Here is a 22,146-nt window from a genome sequence, read left to right as displayed (position 1 = left end):
TACATTACAGATGACTTCCTTCTGCCAGTAATTCAACTTCTTGACGTGATATACTTCATAAAAATTCCTGTATCACAGTTCTTATGATAATTTTTGAATAATGTATATTTTACCAAAAATGAAATGGCTCCTTACCTATTTCCTAAAGTTAGCACAAAAATGTGGAGAGAGTACTGGATGATGAAAACAAACATTTTCCTTACACAAGGCACACTTGATAAAAGAAAAATTAATGCCTTCAGACACTTCACAGTAATTGTTTTATTTAGACAGAATGGGGGTGGAGTAAGAAATGATCATGGCTATTGTTCTGCATACAAGCTATACTCAGTCAAATTTGTAAAATGTTATGATACAAACTGACAATGTACAAATGACTGAAGTTTAACAATACTGTTATGCTGGTAAATGTGAAACGACAAAGCTCTATCAGAAATAATATTACTTGACAATGTTCTGAAAAATACTTTACATTATTGAAAACTTTCTTTATTGAGGTGCTGAATCACACCATTAATTCTGGGTGGAATCCAAATTATATTAACAGTCTTTTTGGTTCAAATGGCTCTGAGCACTATGGGACTCAACTGCTGAGGTCATTAGTCCCCTAGAACTTAGAACTAGTTAAACCTAACTAACCTAAGGACATCACACACATCCATGCCCGAGGCAGGATTCGAACCTGCGACCGTAGCGGTCTCGCGGTTCCAGACTGCAGCGCCAGAACCGCGCGGCCACTGCGGCCGGCGAACAGTCTTTTTGTCCTGCTCCTAAAGAGAAGAGTGTCAAGAGAAGAGTGTCCTCATGTCCAGGTCAAGAGTCCAACAAAACCAATGAATTATTTTCTACAACTAATAAGAAGACATTTGGGATGTAGTAATGAAAATTATTCCCTCCCCTCTTTGCAGATTTTGCTGTGTTAATTACAAATTTTTGCAACTACACAGGCCTTTTTTTTAAAATTTTTGATCCAAATTTGCACTGAGGGTCCTGAAAATAGACATAAAGCAGCAGAAACAATAATCTACTCATCTCTATCACTGGCACTGCTGTATATGCGTATGTCATAGCACTCACTGTCTGCAGAAGTGACTCTGTCATTTTCCACTGAATACAATAGAGTGCAGTTTGCACACAGCTCTTGCACGAAACCTGACTGAATGGCTTTATACAAAGCATTTTAGGGCATAACAAGAAGCTACGAACTTGTCTATAGCATTATCTGTTAATGACGTCTCCTCTACATGTATACTTGAATTAAACTTCATAGCTTTGTGACTTCTTTTAGCATATAACTTTAGAAATCTTTTTAACTAGGTCAAAGAAATCAGAAAATCAATGATGTTTATCTCATTTGCAATTGAGAGGGCTTAGTCATGTAGATTTCCCTTGGTAATTGTACATTGGTGTCTCACAGGCAGTTCTACATCTTTTGGATAGTTTTTCTTTCATGAGTCTCATTATGGCATGCATTTTTTAATACGTGTTAATCTTTCCAGACAGCTTAACTTTAATTCTTTTCCCTCTCCTTCAATTAACCAAACAATTTACAGCCTTTTCTTTGTCATTGAAAGCTATTACTTTCCATGTTGTCTTTGGGCTACAAAGGTACTGTATTTTTGCTATTAACTTTAACTAACACAACAATCATTGTTCAAACCTAAATTTACAGAACTGTCAGAGTTACTTCCACTTTCTTCCAATGTTTCCAAAATTTATAATGAAATTTCAGCATCATTTCAATGAATTCAAAGAAATTACCTAATAAATAAGACATATGTAGGCCTTCAAAAGAAGTAGGCGATTTCAATTGCATAGCACATTCTTCTTATTCTATCTCTATGAGACTGAAAACAATAATTGGATACAACATTACTGTGAAACTCAGTAACCCGCATAAAGGCAGATGTTATTAGCAAACATATACAAAGAAAATTAATTGTTTTACCTCCATTGTTAACACGTAACAGTACTGCAAAGGCAGCTGTTGATTATTATGGTTATTGAAGATGTTTTTAGATTAATGCAAATAGGAACTGTGAACAACTGTGTCAGTGAAACTATCAATGGAAACTGAAAATTGCTTTACAAATTGCAATCCTGTTGTGTCACGTTATCTGTTTACTGATGTGCTGTCAATCAAGGATATGTGCCTGCCATGTTGTGCATGCACTGTCTGCTACATCTACTGTGTGAGTGTACATATCTCCAGCTGCCTGGTGAGCTATAAATTTGGAAATTTTCAACGTTTTGTAAAAAAATACTTGCAGTGTGTCTTAGCAGCTAAAATATCAATATTATGTTTCTTTTGGTGTATTCTTCCTGTATAAAAAGCTTCAGGGCAGGTTTCAAAATGTCAGACTGGACTGTTCCTTTATCAGATATTCTCCTCACCCAATAGAGAGCTGTGAGAGTAATGAACAGGGCAAAAATGACTGACGGCTGCAGACCTCTCTTCTGCACTTTGGCAGCCTCTACATAATAGAGATATATAAGTTTGTAAAACACAATACTGCAAAATACAGCAATAATGTGAATGTCCATGATCATGGTACCAATCAGAAAATGAGACATCATGTTCAAAAAATGCGTACTTCTGCCTCTAAAAAAATCACCATTTAACCAAGAAATACAACAGTCTGTCATCAGAAATAACAAAACAGTAAGTGCCTATCTTTGTTTAATAAGGAACTAAAAACCTAAAAATTTTCTTGCTTGATCATTGCTTTCACACTGTATCCAAATTTTTGGTCCATATGCCTGGAAAAATATAAGACTAATTACAAGAACGAGTTTTGTAAAAGAAATGAAAACTAATGTAAATTATGTGTAAAAAATCATGTTTTGTAAATTTTCATCACATCACTTCATGTCATCAAATCATCACGCCATACTACAAATTGTCCAATATGAAATGTATGTTTTGTGCATCACCATGAGCATGTTTTGTACAAAACTGATGAGAGAACAAATAAATAGTAACATTTCTCTTGTACATATAAAAGTCCCACAGAAGAGCTACCCCATAATAATATGTAGTATGTTATATGTCTGTGTAAAACTCTATGAATAGAACTAAGAAATATTTTTGCATACATATGTAAATGAAGTTATAAGTGGCTTAAGATACTATGATACATATAAAGTGTCTGTACAGTGGTTCTTTCTTCAGTTAGTGTATAAGTGTATTCCTAGCAGTTTAAAAGACATACAGTCTGTGTTAGAATTAAATAAACTACACATCATACATCATCTGCAAACTAATATTTGCTATTATAATGTTATTTTTGATCTTTTCCACCAAGGTAATTCCCAGAGGTAACATATGTGGATTCAGCAATATGAAGGATCTACAAATAAACTAGAAACAAATTAAATTAAATTACAAAGGTCTAACCACTTGCCCTTGGGATAAAACTCCTGAAATATTCAGAAATGCAGAGCTCTCGACATTAAACTATGCCATTTTTTTCTTATCACAAAACCATGATCCATACTATAACACCACAACTTGTCTGTTAGAATTTTATCACTCTGAGAGTAGATTGTCTTATTTGGAACAATCAACAGGCATCATCACATAATTTTGACTATAAGATAATAACCTTCCTTTTATAGAAGATCAACTATCATAACATTTAAACATGCTGGTAAAAAACAACCCAGATTAATTCAATTTATCAGCCTGCAAATTGCTTGTACTATAATGTCCACTTTTGTTTGATAACATAACTTGACAGACCATTCAAATCATCTGATTTTTAGTTGCTCACATTCCTGTGACTACTGCTGTTTCAGTGGAAGTAATTTTGATCCACTTAAATGAAAATATTTCATTTTTGATGTTCTGTTGAAAGATCTTAGTGTTTTCACAATGCCTTTTAATATCATATTGAAGTTATTATTTCCACTTTTCATAGATATCTTGCTACAATATAATTCATGAAGAAGTAATTCACACCAACTAATGTCGTAATAACAGTATCGTAAGTGGATTTTTAATCTCATACAGTCCCACCTTAATAATATTTCAGACAAATTTGTATTGAGATTGTCGTCTTTTTGTCAGTTGCCACTTTTCTCCAAACAAATCATGCACCATTTGCCACTACTTCATGTCTCACGAGTTTTTATTCATACATTTTCTTTAACTGAAGTTAATGAATTCTACATGCTTCAGTATCGTATGAGCTGCCAAAAAATATCATATTCTTTGAAATTCAGGTAAAAATCGCTTACATATACTACCATTATGAGTACTGTTTGGATTTTACCCATGTATTTTTAATATATCAGGACAGCAGTTATTGAATGTGTCACGAGCAATGTTCACAAATTTTTCAAAAGATTCATCAGTATTTTGTAGAGAAAGGTGTATGTGCACACAGGTGTTCTAAATACCTGAAAAAAATTGTTGCAAATGTCTATTGGCTCTGCTTTCTATCTATAAATATACCCCACAAAATAAATCTCAAAATATATATAAGTTACAAACTCACTTTTCTCACATATATGTACAAATACAAACATGCAGGATATACTGATAGGTAACTAACAACATAACTGCTCAATGATTAATTTATCAATAAACCTAGACAAATCTGCAGCAGCTGCACAGTTTCTTATTTATAACTAATCATTTTTTACCTCTACATTCCTTTTCACTCGTTGAATTGACTACACTATTGGGGGGGAGGGTATCTTCTTGGACTTGCTCCGCTTCCCGCTGTACTCTATGTGCGGGGGGGCAGAGCTCTATACTCTCTAAAATCGATGCAGAAAAATTGATCTGATAATATTTACAACCATTTAAAGACAAACAAACTGCAATAAAATAAGTACATAAAATTGAATAAATAGGAATTATTAAATCATATGAAAGAAAAAACAGGGCAATATACTGATAAATTAAAAGTACATTATCTTAGCCAAACATAGAGAAGAATAGTTTATGAACATGTCACAAAAATTGAAAATGTATGCCACACTGAGAGTCAAACCCAGATCTCCTAGTTCTTTTAAACAGTCACTTTAAGCAATGAGGTCATCCAAGTACATCTCCAGTACCAGCTCAAAAATTTAATATCACTAAAGTTTTCCTCCTACTTTTCATTTATCATGACATATTCACTAAACAGGATGTTCATCATTTATGAATGAATTCCAATGATTTACAGTGCTTGACAAAGAAAGTGAAGCACCCAGAAGGAAGGAAGAAGTGAAATGAAACTTTGCAGGTTATGAGGGCATGTGATCTTACTGAAATACAAATTTGAGTCAAATATATAAAGAACATGGCAATGTGAACCCACTTATTGCTCCCTGTCTGGCCTGGATGCGAGCACTGATTCAGCTGGAAAGGGTGTCATGAAGCAATTGCATTCTCTCCTAAGGGAAGCTGGCCCACGACTGTTGTAACTGGACCTTTTTTATCCTGGATATTGGCACTGGGATGGTCCGAACTGGTCCCACACATGTTCTATTTGGAATAATTTTGGGGGATTGTGTTGGCCACAGAAGTGCCTCAACATTATGCAGACTGCTGATAGAGACGTGCATATGAGCATTGTCCTGTTGAAAAGTGGCACCATGGTACTTTTGCATGAGAGGTAATACATGAGAACACAGGATGTCCGTAACATACTGTTGTGCCAGCAGAATTGCCTTTGTCACTACCAGCCATGACTTTAAATCATACCCAATGGCTCCTCACACTGTAATGCTGAGAGTAACACTGCTGTGCCTCTCTGAGACATTGGAATGAAACCTCTCCCAATGTCTCCAACATACCACAGACAATGGTCAACTGGGGTCGTGCACAACTGCAATTCGTATCTGAACACAGTGCAGTGCCATTCATGAGCAGTCCATGCTTGCCAGTCATAGCATCACTCCAAATACAAAGGTTTATACTGTGGTGTTAATGGCAGCCTACACACAGGACTGGCAGCCTACACAAGGGACTGTAGTTCCCTAGTCTGGCTGTTACTGGTCGCCGACTAATGGTTTGGGATTACACAGAGTGTTGCAGGAAATCCATTACTTGTTCTCATCTGCAAGGTGCAGATGCGATGTGCTTATGATATGCCTGGAATGTGATACAGTAATTCTCCCTTGTGGTGGTCAGACATTACTGACCAGAACCTTGATGATGAATATGTCTGCCCTCGCAGTAAAACATCAGGCCACTGTCACACCCAAATGCTTAAAAAATCTGGATATTGCATGATTTGACCAGCCTGCCAAATGGAGACCCACAATGAGCGCTTTGTCAAGCCCATGAGTACATGGAATCTCGATGTCCTTGCCAGTGATCGCTCAGCATCTAACACTGTTCACACCCCCTATATACCCAACCAGGTCTTGTAACAACACTAAACACTTATGCTTCCAGTGATCATTCTACCTGTCACAGAGAATTACAACTCTAATCATTTACATATCCACTGAACATGTGTATGTATATGAAGTTACATTGACATCTGACCAATTCTTCTGGGTGCTTCTTTCTTTCAGCCAGTATAATTCCCTTTCAGTGACTATCTTAGAATTTGTCTGCACTGCGTTTATTCATTATATTTCAGTTAAAGTAATGTAGTAAAAAAAAAAAAAAAAGATAAGTTTTCTTAAACATTGAAACTCAGAGGAGAATTGATAAATTTTGCAACAAACCACAAACACTTTTTCTACATTTTATAATCAATGTTCTTAGTCACAAACCAAACTTATCTCTACGTCAACATAAGTCCTGTTTTTGAATTATTCTGGCTGAGAACTACAGCTTTGATAAATTTAAAAAAAAGATATCATTTCTATCAGCCTGTTTGGCTAAAATAAGTACTTTAATTTTCACTACATGTCAGTTTCCAGCTTTAGCTCATTTTTGAATTTCACAAATGGATACTGACACATGCTCCTAATATGTACATTTCAGAAATTGCATACCATGCTCATTGCCACAGTGCATGGTAGTCACTGGACACAATCTAAGAATAAATAGCCAGAAATCATGTATACACTTATGTTCATGTTTATATTATAGCATTTCATAACTTATCATTATGACATATTACACTAAAATAAAATATAATCTTTGACTTGTTTTCACATTCCTGAGACTTCTCTCAGTGAAATCTAAGGTATAAACTTGATGTAACTAAAAATGTAGAGTAATACAAAATCACATCATATTCATAACAATCATGGCCCGAACGGCACTCCATTTGTTACACATCACCTTAGGCATTTCTGATTTTACACTTGATAATGGAAGTAAGACTTGGAAAACTGAAGACATATTTGTAGAATTTTTCTTATTAGAAATAGAGTCAGACAATGTAAAATGGTGTAAGATGGTTAAAATTCTCAGGAAAATAGGTATAAGCAGCAGGGAAAGAGAGATGATGTACAATATATACAAGAACCAAGAAAGGAAAGGCGAGAACAGCTAACCAAGAATGAAATGATTAGAAAGGGTATAAGAGAAAGATATAGTCTTTCCTCCCTACTGTTAAAACTATACATTGAAGAATCAACAATGGAAATAAAAGAAAAGAGTGGAGTTACAATTCACAGTGAAAGGATATCTATGATAAGATTCGCTGGTATTGCTATCTTCAGTAAAAGTGAGTAAGAATTTAAGGACCTGTTAAATAGAATGAATAGTCTAATGAGCATATGCCGTCGATTGAGAGTAAACTGAAGTAAGGTGAAATTAATGGAGAGTAGCAGATACAAGATTAGTAACAAACTCATTTCAAAATTAGGGACAAAACAGTAAATGAAGTGAAGGAAATCTGTTACCTTGGAAGCAAAATAGCACACAATGGACAAGGGAAGAAGGACATAAGAAACAGGCTAGCACAGGAAAAATGGCATTTCTTGCCAACAGAATTCTCCTAGTACTTAACATGGGCATTAACTTCAGGAGACATTGCCAGAGAATGTATTTTTTGAGCACAGCATTGCATGGAATTGAATCATGGACTGTGGAGGAATAGAATGAAAGTGTTTAAGATGTGGTGCTAAAGAAGGATGTTGAAAATTAGGTGAAATGATAAGATACAAAATGAGGTTTTCTGCAGAGTTGGTGAGGAAAGGAAAATATGGAAAATATTGACAAGAAGAAGGAACAGGATGATAGGACATGTGTTAAGACATTAAGGGAATAATTTCCATGGTACTTGAGGGAGTTGCAGAAGGGAAAACCTGTAGGGGAAGATAGAGATTGGAATATAGCCAACAAATAAGTGAGGAGACTGGGTGCATTTCTGGTGTTAATAACAAAAGATAAGTGGACTGTAAATCATAATATAATATATGTTAGAACTTCAATATTACAGTATCTCAAAACAGGGAGTGATGATAATGTAAAATAAAGTGTACATATTTGACCTCTTTTCACATCCTAGAGCATCATCTCAATTAAATCTATGTAATAAGTTTAACATTATATAAACTATAGAGCAATACATGTTTATATCACATTCGGGTAAATTAATGGCAGAAAAACCCTACCTACTTGTGTATTTTCTTAGGCAGTCAACATACATACAGTTCACCCACAAAACAGACAGACAAAAGAAATATAGTGTCAGTCACAAAAAACATTGTGCATTTAACTCAAGAAGAAGATACTACATACACACTAAGAGAATATGTACATGGAGTTTGACAGTTTTGTATAAAAATTAATGCATGCAAGTCATGCCAAGACACTTTGGTTATTACAACATAAAAGTGCCACATTGCAGCCAGTTAGTCGGTTACATGTCATAATTAACATAAATCACAAGTGATTTGTAGATTGTAATATAATTTATATTAGTAATTTGATATTATAATATTTTGTAACTATAGAAGATTATAATATATTGTATTTCAATGAAAGTACAGCTTTGGCTTTTTTTCACATCACAGACATTTATCTCACATAAATCTATGCAGTAAGTTTAATGTAGCATTAACTGTAGGGTAATAATGGTCTTATCACATTCAGACCAGTTATGGTCAGAAAGGTGCTACCTACAGCAAATAAAATTCTTCTGGCTCTGGAACCATATTGTCAGTGTGTTAAACTTCTGACATTTTGGCCACTATTGCAAGTGGTTTTCCTCTGGGTGTCTCTTTTGTTTCTTTAGGAAATGACACACAATGAAGAAGGCCACTTGCAATAGTGGCCAAAATGTCAGTGGTTTTCCACAATGACAATGTCATCACATACCCAGAAGAATTTTATTGACTGAGACAGTGGTTGCAGAAGCCTATATTTGCAGGTGCTACCTACTTATTTTTTTTGCAACACATATATTTCACTTATAAAATAGACAGGCAAAAGAAACATTGTGACAGTCACACAAACACTGCACATTTAATTCAAGAATGAGAATGCGTAGTAAGTTAAATGCCATTACTGAAGTAAAGCACAAGCACACATGACTTATAGGTTGTATTATAATTTATATTAGCATTTTAACACTATAATATTTCATAGCTATGAATTTTATAATATACTGGTACAGAACTTTAATAAAATGTACATCTCTGACCTCTTTCCATGTCACAAAGACTCCTCTGAGCTAAATCTATGGAATGATTTAGTTCCTTGCTAAATGTGGGGTAATACCTAATCATATCATATTCAGAATAATTAAGGTCTGAAAGACACTTCCTATTAGTTTCACGTTATCTCAGGAATAACAACAGATGTATTTGAGCCACAGGATGGAAAGGCAAAAACAACAGGGTGTGGGTCCTGCATAAAATTATAAGAGAAGATAGATCCATACTATGATGATGACTAAATGGAACTTGAGATTTTGCACTGAAAATTTCATGTGGAAACCATTTAAAAACATTAAATTATTTATCACTTAAAACCCTATAAAATTCAGTTTATCGTATTAATAATGTTAAGGGCATGTGGAGCACAGTAAAACACTTAAGGATTGAGTTATGAGGGCAGCAAAATACAGTGTTAACTGACATCATTATTCTAAAATAGAATCTGTGAATGATTTAATGCTGTTTTTCTAGCTATGTACTTCAGTACCTTAGCAGCTATAATATAGATAACAGCAATGTAAGAATTGTTTTGTAGGGCGGGCAACCACAGCCAAACTTTGACATTTTTCCAAAGAAAATTCCACACTGGCTGTATGAATGGTTTTTATTAAATCTACAACCGGTTTTGCACCACTTATCAGTGCATCCTGAGGCAATACATGCTATTTATAACTTAATAATGTTCAATGTTACTATGTTATAAATAGCGTATATTGCCTGAGGATACACCGATAAGTGGTGCAAAACCGGTCGCAGATTTAATAAAAATCATTCATACAGCCAGTGCAGAATTTTCTTTGGAAAAATGCAGGAATTGTTGATATTTATTGTAACACATTCCCTACAGATAATCAGACCAAAGATACCTATCAATTTATAATAACCTTGAAGACACAAGTCATTTACACCAAACTCTTTGGTTAAAATAACTCTTCCTTTGGTGCTACCACCTGGTTTCAGGTCTTAGATCATTTTCAGGCAGACAGATGGATGTGTACACATCCTTATCGTAAGTTCACAGAGTGTCCCAGGAGTACTGGTCAATATTCAGCGATACGACTGGAATGATCATTCGAAGCAAAAAATCTAGTTAACATGGGCTCTAAAATGTGCACCTTAAGAGCAATCAGCAGTTCTTCACTTTCAACACTGAAACAAATGTCTTCTACTGCAAGCTCCATGCTTCCCACATTTTGAGAGGTGGTAATATGGACAAAAAGAAGAAAAAATTGTAAAATAAACATTGGCTCTCAAATTCACATGATAAGAGCTATGAACACTTGTTCAGTAGAAGACATGTTTCAAAACAGTGAAGATGAACAAGTGCTCATAATTTTTAATATATGCACTTCAGGGCCCATATTTAGTGGAAATTTTTTTCCTTGTTTTGGTCTATACTACCATATCTGAAAATATGGAAAGCAAAGGGCGTGCAGAAGAAGAGATTTGTTTCACAGTATTGAAGACAGAGAAGTGTTCATGGATCTTCGGGTACGCATTTTAGAGCCCATGTTTAATAGAATTTATTGCTTACAATAGTTGTTCCCATCATATCTGTGAGTGCTGATCATTTTTCCTTGGACACTCTGTATATCAAAAGTCACATGTCAGGCAGATCTGTACATGAAATTACAGTACACACAGCATCAATGAAGTTAGGTCTATGTTTTAGTCAAATATATGAGAATCACATTAACTTGAAAGCAGTGGATAGTCACATGGGAAGAATGGTACAGGTTCAATGGTACAAACAAATACAACAACAGATAATACCGACTGCTATACACAGAGAAGGGTAACATAAAGACTTGTAAGAGTAGTCCACGAAGACAGCTGAGTTAGGTATATTTCATGCTCTTATAGTGACATCGACAGTTTACATATTTTTCCATATACAAAACAGTAAAGCATCTGAAGAAAGAGAAAGATTTGGCATACAACAAAGTAATCAAAGAAAATCAATGATTGACACCTACCAGTACTACCTTTTGAACATATTAACCATCTGAAGTTTCTGTTTGAGGACGTCATTCATCAAAATTTGAATTCAAAAGTTGGAATTAAATATGTAGAATTATTGGATGAGCTGTGAAGAAAGTTCTAAGAAAGATACGCCTTTTTTAAAAACTGTGAAATATTTTTTCAGTAAATTCAACAATTGCAAACTGATATTCAGGAACCATTAATGTTACACAGAAAGAAACTCTGTGATAAAGATCTGACAAATCCCTGAAAATGCCAATTTTCCATTGCTACCCTGTAATGGCCTTTCCAGTAGTTATCACATTATGTATTGTTAGAGGATAGAAAGTGCAACTGTAACACGTGTGACTTAATGAAAAGTTTAGTTTGTTAAAATATTTAAAAGAAGGATAAATTTATATTTATTAACTCAGTGATATTATTTGTGTTATGTTGTGTTAGAAGTCCTTTCTTGTGAGCTCTTTGAGATTTGCAGAGTCTGAGTTTGTAGAATCTTTTGTGCATTTACTGACAGTACCCTCGTGTCTTATTATCTGTTATCAGTCCTTACATGATTTGTAGTATTAAAAATTCAGTTTTATTATGTACATTATTATTATTATTATTTGTCAGTGCACAACACATTATTTCAACAGGTTACAAACCAAGGAAATGTTTTACAAGAAATTAGTATTGGATATGTAATAAGAATCTATAGATGATGTGTCAATTTACTGACGAAAATATGGACTTAATGTTTACATAGTACTGTAGTAATGGTATAGTTTACAGAAGAATCCATCTGATGACATTGTGTCACATATTGTACATCATTTGTAGATTCAAGATGAGCACGCACTTGATCAGTGCATAGGTGTTTGTGGTGAGTGAACACTTACAAGTTTTACACTTGAACTTGTCATGAATACATTGACCTGCCATATGACAATAGCAACTTTGCAATCAGGATGCTAGTGTGAAGCATACATCAAATAATGGACAAGCTCTCATCAGGGAGGCAGTGTTCATTGCAAGTGATCCTGGTGCAGCTAGGAAATCATGATACATGAATTCTAGAGTACCTGATCCATGTCAGATCAACATTCATGCTCAACATTGTATGAAGAATTTTCAAAACCATTATTGGTGATGGGAAATGCAGTCTTGCTCTTTGATCTAGAGATGTTCTCATTACATGCAGCCTTCAATAAAGGTGTGACTCATCAGTGTAATAACAAAATGTGCAAATTTTTAAAAGATGAAAGTCTTATTACAGTGGAAGAGAGAAATGAGAAACATTTCAAAACGAAATTTATTGTGATGCCAGTTGGTGAGTATTACACAAGTGTTGCTGCTTGTGAACCTCTCTTTTTGTGGAGCAAAAGAATGGCACATCAGAACACCACACAGGTTAAACGTGTTTGCCAATTGGTGAGATTCGTTTTCAGAATTGGGACATGCAGTGCAAAGACCGTATTACTGGTAAAAATTCACAACCTGCATTTCTATTTAGTGGTGCCAAATGAAAGAAAGTTGACAAGCTTGTGCACAGAGATTTTTGTTGGACAACATAAGAAGATTCCCTGTGTGTTGCAATATATTTCATGATGTTAAAAGATTACTACAGTCAGTGTAAGATGATGTACTACATCAAGAATAAATCAGACCCACTTGAATGTAAGAGAAGTGTCTTTAAAGTGCCTGAAAAGCATTTTGTACAAAGGCATTAAGACGTTAAGAACTGATAATGGATCCGAGTTTTTTAATGAAAAGGTTGATAGTCTGACTCATCTTTACGGCATTTTGCATCAGAAAACTGTGCCATACCATACAGAAAAATGTAAGCTACCGAAAGGAAAACAAAACTGTTGTTGGCCAGTATTACCCTACATCTCTACATGCAACTGGACTGACAGTTGAAATTTGGGTGGGAGCCATGAGTTAAGCTGAATTACAGTACAAATAGAATGGGACAAGTGGAGAAAAGTGAGTGCCACCTTGTGGTCTATGATTAACAAAAATCAAGCTTAAAAAGCCTCACAAGACATGGAGAAGTACTTGTGTTAATAAATCAGAAGAAAAGAGACAAAAAAGGGAATGTTAAACCCAAAAAGGTTAATTTGTTGGTTATGGCCAAAGTGCGAAAGGTTGTTGTGTTTCCAGAGTGGTGACAAGTGAAAATACATGGTGAAGTTATTTTCACTGCAAAACCATTAAAGAATAATGACAGCTTAGAGGAAACAACAGCATCAAAACTTGCGAATTTAGTTCTACCAGCAATTAAGTTGCTGCCTACAGAAGACACCCCCAAGACATTCAATGATATGAAAGTCTACAAAAATCACTGAAGAAGTAGACAATGGCATGCATTTCTAGGATGGAAATGAACAATGCCAGTAGCTGATTCCATAGTTGATGAAACATTGTCAAAGGCTTACAGACATTTGAAACTTAGTGTGATATTCATTGTGAGAGGCTTTTATTAATAGTTTCCACAGTAAAACTTTGTCTTGAAGTCTGTCAGAAAATCCAAAGTGAATCTGATCTTATGTAAAGTATGCCAGTGTCAAGACACAATCAATAACTCTGCTGTGTGAAACCAATGGTAATGTTAATGTTGAGAGTGGCACTAAAGGAGGATTACTGACCATGGTTTTCCAAAAGTCTATAACCAAAGAAGAAACAATAAATATCCCAGAATTTGAATCAAGAACAGTTGTCAACATTAGTAATTTGGAAGTAGATATCCTTGGTGTAACATAGAAATTTAATAAAGACAAATCTTCTGTTCCAAATTTTGTGCTAGTTAGTGTTCTTTCAAAGCAGGCTGATTAAATAGCTCCATTTTCAGCAGTAATATGCAACTACTGGTTTGATGAAAGATCTATACCTAAATACTGGAAAACTGGACAAATCATACAAATAGACAAAAAGGAAATAGAAGTAATCTACTGGATTGTAGATCAGTATTACTTATACCAGTTTGTAATAAGATTTTGGGACATTTACTACGTTCCAACATTATGAAACACCTCAAAGGCTGTTATCTATTTACACTAACCAGCACAGATTCAAAAAATATTCTTTTGAAACACACCTGACTCTTAATTCACTCAAAGTAATGAGTGATATTGAGTTGATTACATATTTATAGATTTCCAGTAGGCTTTGGATACTGTTCCTCACAAGTAGCTCCCAATTAATTTGTTTGCTTGTGAAGTATCATCTCAGCTATATGCCTGGCTTCATGGTTTCTGTCAGAATTATCACAGTTTATGTAATTGATGGAAGTCATCTAGTGTAACTGATGTTATATCTGGAATTTTATAGGCTGTTTGCTGTTCTTGATCTATGTAAATGGCATAGGAGACAATTTTACCAGCTCTGTTAGTTTTTTACTTATCATGCTGTCATTTATTATCAAGTAAAGGCATCAAAAGATCAAAATGAATCACAAAATGATTTAGACAAAATATCTGCATGGAAATAATATTATCAATTGAGCCTAACCAATAAAAGTGTGAGGTTGTGTAATAAATCACACAAACATAATAGCTGTTGATTCAGTTCAATCGCTAAGAGTTAAAATTACAAACAACTTAAATTAGAATCATTACATAGAAAATGCTGTAGGTAAGGGAAGCTTAAGATTGCATGTCATTGGCAGAACACTTAAAAGATGCAAGAAATCTACTAAAGAGACTGTCTACACTACACTTGTCCATTCTCTTCTGGAATATTGCTGTGAGGTGTGGGATCTGTACCACATAGGATTAACAAAGGATGTTGAAGAAGTTCCAAGAAGAGCAGCTCATTTTGTACTATTGCAAACTAATGGAGAGATTATATGGATATGATAAGTGAGACGGGGTGGCAATCATTAAAACATAGGCATTTTTCATTGTTAAAATTAAGTAAAACCATCTCAGTCACGGCAGATGTCTATTTTGGCTGGTGACCACATTCACTCTATAATTTAGACCATCATCAGGCTGTAAGCACTGCAGTACAACAGTGATACATATACAGAGGGATTTCTATCAAAAGAGATGGGAACTTGCCTAAAACGTCTAGAATAAAAGCTACAATAATAATGAAATAAAATGTTATACTCATGATAGCTGCTGGTGTTGGATGGCGGAGCAAGATCCATTAAAGCCTAGACATCAACTGCTGAATAAGGTTGCATTACTCAAGAATGTATACTATAAGCCCCACCCATTGCATATGGCATTACATTATTGACAACCAACTATGAACTTATTATGTGAGGTATAATTAAAATTTCCAAGAACAATAGATACAAAATGTATGTGAAAATTTTGTGCATAATTATTCACAACTAATCCTTTCATAATATTTTTAAAATATAGAAATTAAATAAAAACATGTTCTGATTGGTTTTGTGTGTAGATTATGAAAGGATTCACTGTGAACCTTCATGTATGTGATTTTTGTATGTATTCCTGTATCTATTTTTCTTGTAAATTTTAATTATACCACTTAATGTACCATAACTCACATAACAAATACATGATTGTTTGTCAGTAATGTAATGCTATGCAATATATGAGGCTTGCAGTCTATATTCTCAAGCAGTGCTGCATTATTCAGCAGTTGATGTCCGTGTTCTTTTGCGTCTTGCTACATCCACAGACACCAGCAGCCATCGTGGGTATGACATTTTCCTTCATTATTACTGTAGCTTTTATTCTAGATGTTTTTAACAACGTTACCATCTCTTATCACAGAAATCTCTCTGAATATGTGTTACTATTGTACTGCAGTGCTTACATCCTGTAGATGGTCTAAATTATAGACCAAAACTGATTGCCAGTCAAAATAAACATGTGCTGTGATCAAAACTATTTTACTGAATTTTAATATTTTACGCTGATCACTGTTTGCACTCCAATTGAAAGAACACTTTATAAAGTTTTTCATTGTGATGAAATCATTTCATGAAATTAAAATCACCATATTGCTTCTCTGAATGCCAAAAAATGTTTTTGACTCCCATCTACACATAGAAGAATGTGATAAAATAAGAGAACTCAGAGCTTGCACGGAAAGGTTTAGATGTTCATTTTTTCCACGTGTTTTGGAGAGTAACAGTTGGGAAACAGTATGAAAGTGATTCTATGAAACCTCTCCCAAACACCTTAACTGTGAATTGCAGCATAATCATGTCAATGCAGGTGAAGGTTTTCACACTAACAGGTAATGTCAGCTAAGAGAAGCAAATCAGTAAGATTTCCAGCAAAACAACAGATTTATGTATCTGTTTAAAATCATGTTGAGCCAGAGACATATGAAGAAACAGTTATATGCAATGAAACATTAAAATGAAAATGCAATGAATGATTAAATTAATTCCCTGAATAAAAGGAAAGATATTAGTGGGGTCTCCATCATTTCAAAAAGTCATTGATAATCACTAGGTTTACAAGATCAAGCTCTCTAATGATGATATTTCAAGGTAAGACTTGTGGCAAGGGGTTCAAATCGAGTTGCAGGGAAAGATAACTTTTAGTCATGTGACTATATTTGACACAATGTAGCTTGTATTGCCACCTACACCATCAAGAATTGTGTCTTGAGCAGTGTGATGTTTGAATTGGTTTTCCCACAGAAATTTAGATGTAACTGTTTATTTGAATCAACTAAAATGATTTGCAGTTAGAATTACAAATGTGTTTAAAAATAAGCTTCTAAATGCAGAAATATAATTTTATTTAAGTTGGATTCCATTTCTGTTCACCAGTTCCATGTACAGATCCATTTGTGGTCACCAGTGACAACAAAATTAATTCATTAATTTTGACAGTACATATTGAAGGCAAATGATGCCAAAAATGCTTTTACAACTGACATTTTTCTGAGTGACTACAAAGAGAATATGATATCACATTCAGGCAACTGAATATGTATTTGTATCCAGGCAGAATGTGTGGTGTCACCGCCAGACACCACATTTGCTGGGTGGTAGCCTTTAAATCAGCCGCAGTCCGTTAGTATACGTCGGACCCACGTGTCGCCACTATTAGTGATTGCAGACCGAGAGCCGCCACACGGCAGGTCTAGGCTAGAGAGACTTCCTAGCACTCCCCCCAGTGGGACAGCCGACTTTGCTAGCAATGGTTCACTGACTACATATGCTCTCATTTGCATTTACGACAGTTTAGCATAGCCTTCAGCTACGTCATTTGTTACGACCTAGCAAGGTGCCATATTCAGTAATTAGAATGAATTCTGAACAGACAATAATGTGAATCATGTACCATCAAGAGCGACATTCATCATTAATGGATTAAAGTTAAGTATCAAACGAATTACGTCCGCTTTCTGAATTCTAATTCCTTGTCATGTTCCAGACCTCACGTCAGTATAGTTCTTCCCTCCTCACGCTAGCCTGCTTGAGCTAAAACGCGTGCATTTCAGCCTCCTCTCATAACACGGTGTTGGCTCTTCTGCCAACACAACAGAATGATTGTATTTTTCAACACAAAGAAAGCTACACCAAGGATATTCTACACCAGGATGGATGGCATTAACCCTGTAGTGGTAGCAGTACCAATGGATCGTCATCATCATGTGTATGCTGGCATGCACAAAAATGATCAAAAGGACTTGCGTAATGTCCCATACAGACAAGTTGTGCATAGTTTGATGTATGGTATTTGCTAGCAGGAACACAACCAGACATTACCTTCCCAATCAACAATAACAGCCAACACCTAAAGATGCTGAAAAAGATTCATTGGAGTGGCGTGAAAAGAAAAATGATGTATATTAAAGACAGTGCAGATAATGGACTTTATTTTCCACTGAAACAAGAAAATCAACTCATGGCATACATTGCTACAGACAATGGAAGTGATGTAGCAACCAGGAAACCCACAGGTGCTTGGTGTTAAAGTGAAATGAATCAGTTGTTACTTGAAATTCAACTAAGCACAACTTTGAATCTAATCTGATTAAAGAGTTTTCTCAGTGATTTGGCTTTATTTAGTAACCTAAAATCAACTTCACTATGAAACTTATTATAGACCAAGAGCTTCACCATAAAATTAAGCACATTAATGTCTATTACCATATTGTGTGTAACTATTACTGTATAAGTAAAACAAGTTTGTACTGTAACATCTAAAGGTCAACAAGCTGCCATACCATACTAATAAAGCCAGTACCAAAGGTGATACTTCAAACCCAGAAAAACATGCCGAATGTCCAAAGCATTCAGGACATTATGGAATTCTTGATGAATGACATCCTATTGTTGCCTAAAAGATGGAGATGAGTTCTAAATACACAGTAACAAATTTGATCCTCTTTCAGTGGGAGTGTTAGAAATATTTATTTTGTATTAACTTGGTGAAATCATTTGTGTTGCTCGTCCTTTTTATAAATTCTTTGTGTGTTACACTTCCTTGATTTGTAAAGAGTCTTTGGTGTTTGAGCTGACAGTATCTCTGTACGAGGTTTTTGTATTACCTGCACTTGTGTGGCTTGTTTGATTCTATTATTTGATCAATATACAAATTCAAATCAATAAAATTTAAGTCAGTGATTTTATTAGAGTGAAACACAATTGGCATACAAAATGAAGATATGTTGTACATATTGTTACTTGTTCTAATGCATTTTTAAATTGTGAAATACAAATAATTTAGGTTGTTTATATATGTCGTTCAGTTCCCTTGTTTTTCTAATCTCAGAGAAGCACCTTCTGGAATGTAATGTTATACACCAAACAAAACAGAAAATTCACTAGAACTAGTTTGAGTGTGTAGTCAATTTACACCTACCTTTATTTGTACCATTTAGCATAAACCACCTTGTAGAAAAGTCCCATCCAGATTCTGCAGCAGCTTTGAGTTCAGAATAAAACTCATTTTTCTCTTTCACTGTCTTATAGATCCTTGCGTTATGGGCATCCTCACTGTAAATAAGTATTAAACAATAACTTTACGTGGCAAGGTGATGAGTAAGCAGTGTTCATTAATGAGCAATATTATCAAACAGAATAAACATTTTTGTTGTGTGTAATAATTATCTGAGGAGAAAGCTCAGTGACAGCAACACAAGATACTAAAGTGTTAAACTTGCTAATCATAAATCTTCAGAACACTGACAAACAACATGGAAAAGGAAGAGGAAGATTTGGGATTAATGTCCTATTGATGACAAGTTCATTATAGATGGAGCACATGTTCAGGTTGGGGAAGGAAATCAGCCATGTTCTTTTCAAAGGAAGCAGTCCAGAATTCACCCTAAACGATTTAGGGAAATCCTGAAAGACATGAATCTGGATGGCTGAAGGAGGATTTGAATCCGCCTTCTCAGAAAAGACCATAGAGGTTTTAATGAATGATCTATTAGTTCAGAAGCACTCCCTTCACCACAACGTCCGATCCTGTAAAATACCAAGTAATAGATCTAATGATAAAAATATTGCAAGACATTGTTGCCACCTGACTTGTTGCTTCCTTTACATAGTTCTGAGAGCCTATAAAAAGTCTTATCATTGTGATGACTACCAGGTGGTGGTCACAACCAATCAGAGTATTTACTGAGCAAGGTGGCACAGTAGTTAGCACACTGGACTACCATTCAGGAGGATGACAGTTCAAACCTGCATCCAGCAACCCTGATTTAGGTTTTCTGCGATTTCCCTAGATTGCTTCAGGCAAATGCCAGGATGGTTCCTTTGAAAAGGCATGGCTGTTTTTCTTCCCCATCCTTCCATAATCTGAGCTTCTGCTCCATCTCCAATGACCTCATTGTTACTGGGATGCTAAAAACTTATCACCTCCTCCTCCTCCTCCTCCTCCTCCTCCTCCCCCTCCTCCTCCAAAGGATATTTTAGTAAAGGCATTAATCTTTTTACATTTAGTATGTTGGTGTATCAGTTTCCAAATTACTCAGCTAATTTCTGGAGAATAAAGTGTGATGGCAAACCAGAAAGCCTTTGCCCCTGTTTTTTAGCCAAATTACAACTGTACATGTGAAGTCAAAATATACATTCGCAGCAGTGGACCTTTCCTGGACTTCCTCGACCTTATCTATCAGTGGCTATGTAGCACAACACTGCCGTCAGTTGTTGAAGATGGTGGTTGTGCTTCACACATCCAAGGCATATGAGCAATGAAGTGTGATCATTTTCTGTGGAGCAAGGGACTTACACCCATCAAAATCAACAGAAAATGCATCCCACATATGGGAAAAAGTGTCCCACTTTGAGAAGTGTGAGGTAGTGGTGTTGTGAGTTCACAACAGGCCATGAAGACATGCATGACTATGAGTGTTCGGGGATGCCATGTACATTACTGGCTGATGATAACACTTCCTAGTGGTAGGTACAACCATCAGTGCCAACTGTTATTGTTCTACACTACCACGTTTGCAGGTTACCATCAGGAAGAAGCACAGAGGGATTCTTGATGTGGACAATGTGGTTATGCTCCATGACAATGCAAGGCCACATATGGCAATCAGCACCACTGACAAGCTCCAGTCACTTTGCTGGGAAAGTGCGGACAACCCATTATACAGTCCAGATCTTACCCCTAGTGATTTCCACATTTTTAATCTGCTGAAGAAGTTCCTGGCATGACAGCAATTGACATGCAACTATGAGGCCAAGACAACAGTCCAACAGTGCTTCCACAGTCAGCTGGATGAATTCTGCCACAGAGGAATCTCAAATTTAGTGCTGTAATAGGACAAATGTCTTAACTGTTGTGGGGAGTATATGAAAAAATAGTGTAAGGTACGTAGAATAGTACATATACTTGTAACTACCTGTATGTACCTTATTTTGGCTAATAAAAAATAGAGGCAAAGACTTCACCCTTGTAGCATGAAAACTGTGACTCTCTACTGACAACACAATACTCCCGCCTCCTTTTATGTTGGTGGGGTCTACCCCTTGTGACAGCCATTGGTCAATACCGCATTGAATAAGGGTGTCCAGATACTTTTGATCAGATAGTGTATGTGGACACAAAGATAAGTGGTTAGCGTGGACATCCGAAGATGGTGATAGTGGTGTACTTTATTGTCTCTTGGCAAACGCCATACAGTACACACTGGAAGATGTGCAGCAGGAGCTATGTGACGGGTTCATGTAACTGGAAGATTCTCCTACATGAGTGGCAATCAATCTGGTCCCTACCACCCACTAGAGAGTGTTCCAGCTCTCATGGTAGTCGATAGGCGTAGGGTTCTAAAAATATTTTCATTACATTCAAAAAAAAATTGACATAAAGTATTTGGTAAGTAATGATAATTATTATTATATCATTTAATTTGCTGTAACGCTGTTTTACAAATTTCACATAGTAAATCAACATTACTGTTGAATCGGTGGGCTGTTAGAAAATTTTACTGCTAATGCAGATACAAAAGTGGGTGGTATGTAAAAACGGTTGACTACCCCTATTCAACGTGATCCAAAACCAATTCTTCTATTGTAGGTGTTCATTTTTTAACAGTCAGGCTATCTGTTGTTGGCTTTAACGATTCACTCATGGTATCTGTTCAGTCTCAATTTACAGCAAACTTCCGAAAATTGTGTATTTAAGGTCGACTAGTACATCTGTGAGTGAAATTTATTCT

At 35.5% G+C, this 22,146-nt stretch overlaps 1 protein-coding gene across 2 annotated transcripts in view; it reads right to left on the bottom strand.

Annotated features, from left to right (window-relative positions):
• The window catches only part of LOC126248697 (trehalase-like), a 238,376-nt gene that overhangs the window by 85,511 nt on the left and 130,719 nt on the right, over positions 1–22,146 (bottom strand). For both annotated transcript variants that reach the window (XM_049949979.1, XM_049949980.1), the window contains exon 3: positions 19,335–19,468. In XM_049949979.1, coding sequence (XP_049805936.1) covers positions 19,335–19,468 — 134 coding nt within the window. The remainder of the gene's footprint in view (positions 1–19,334; positions 19,469–22,146) is intronic.

The sequence above is a fragment of the Schistocerca nitens genome, chromosome 3 (assembly GCF_023898315.1).
Source record: "Schistocerca nitens isolate TAMUIC-IGC-003100 chromosome 3, iqSchNite1.1, whole genome shotgun sequence".
NCBI lineage: Eukaryota > Metazoa > Arthropoda > Insecta > Orthoptera > Acrididae > Schistocerca > Schistocerca nitens.
Note: the sequence above shows the minus strand (reverse complement) of the source record. Positions and strands in the feature narration are given on the sequence as shown.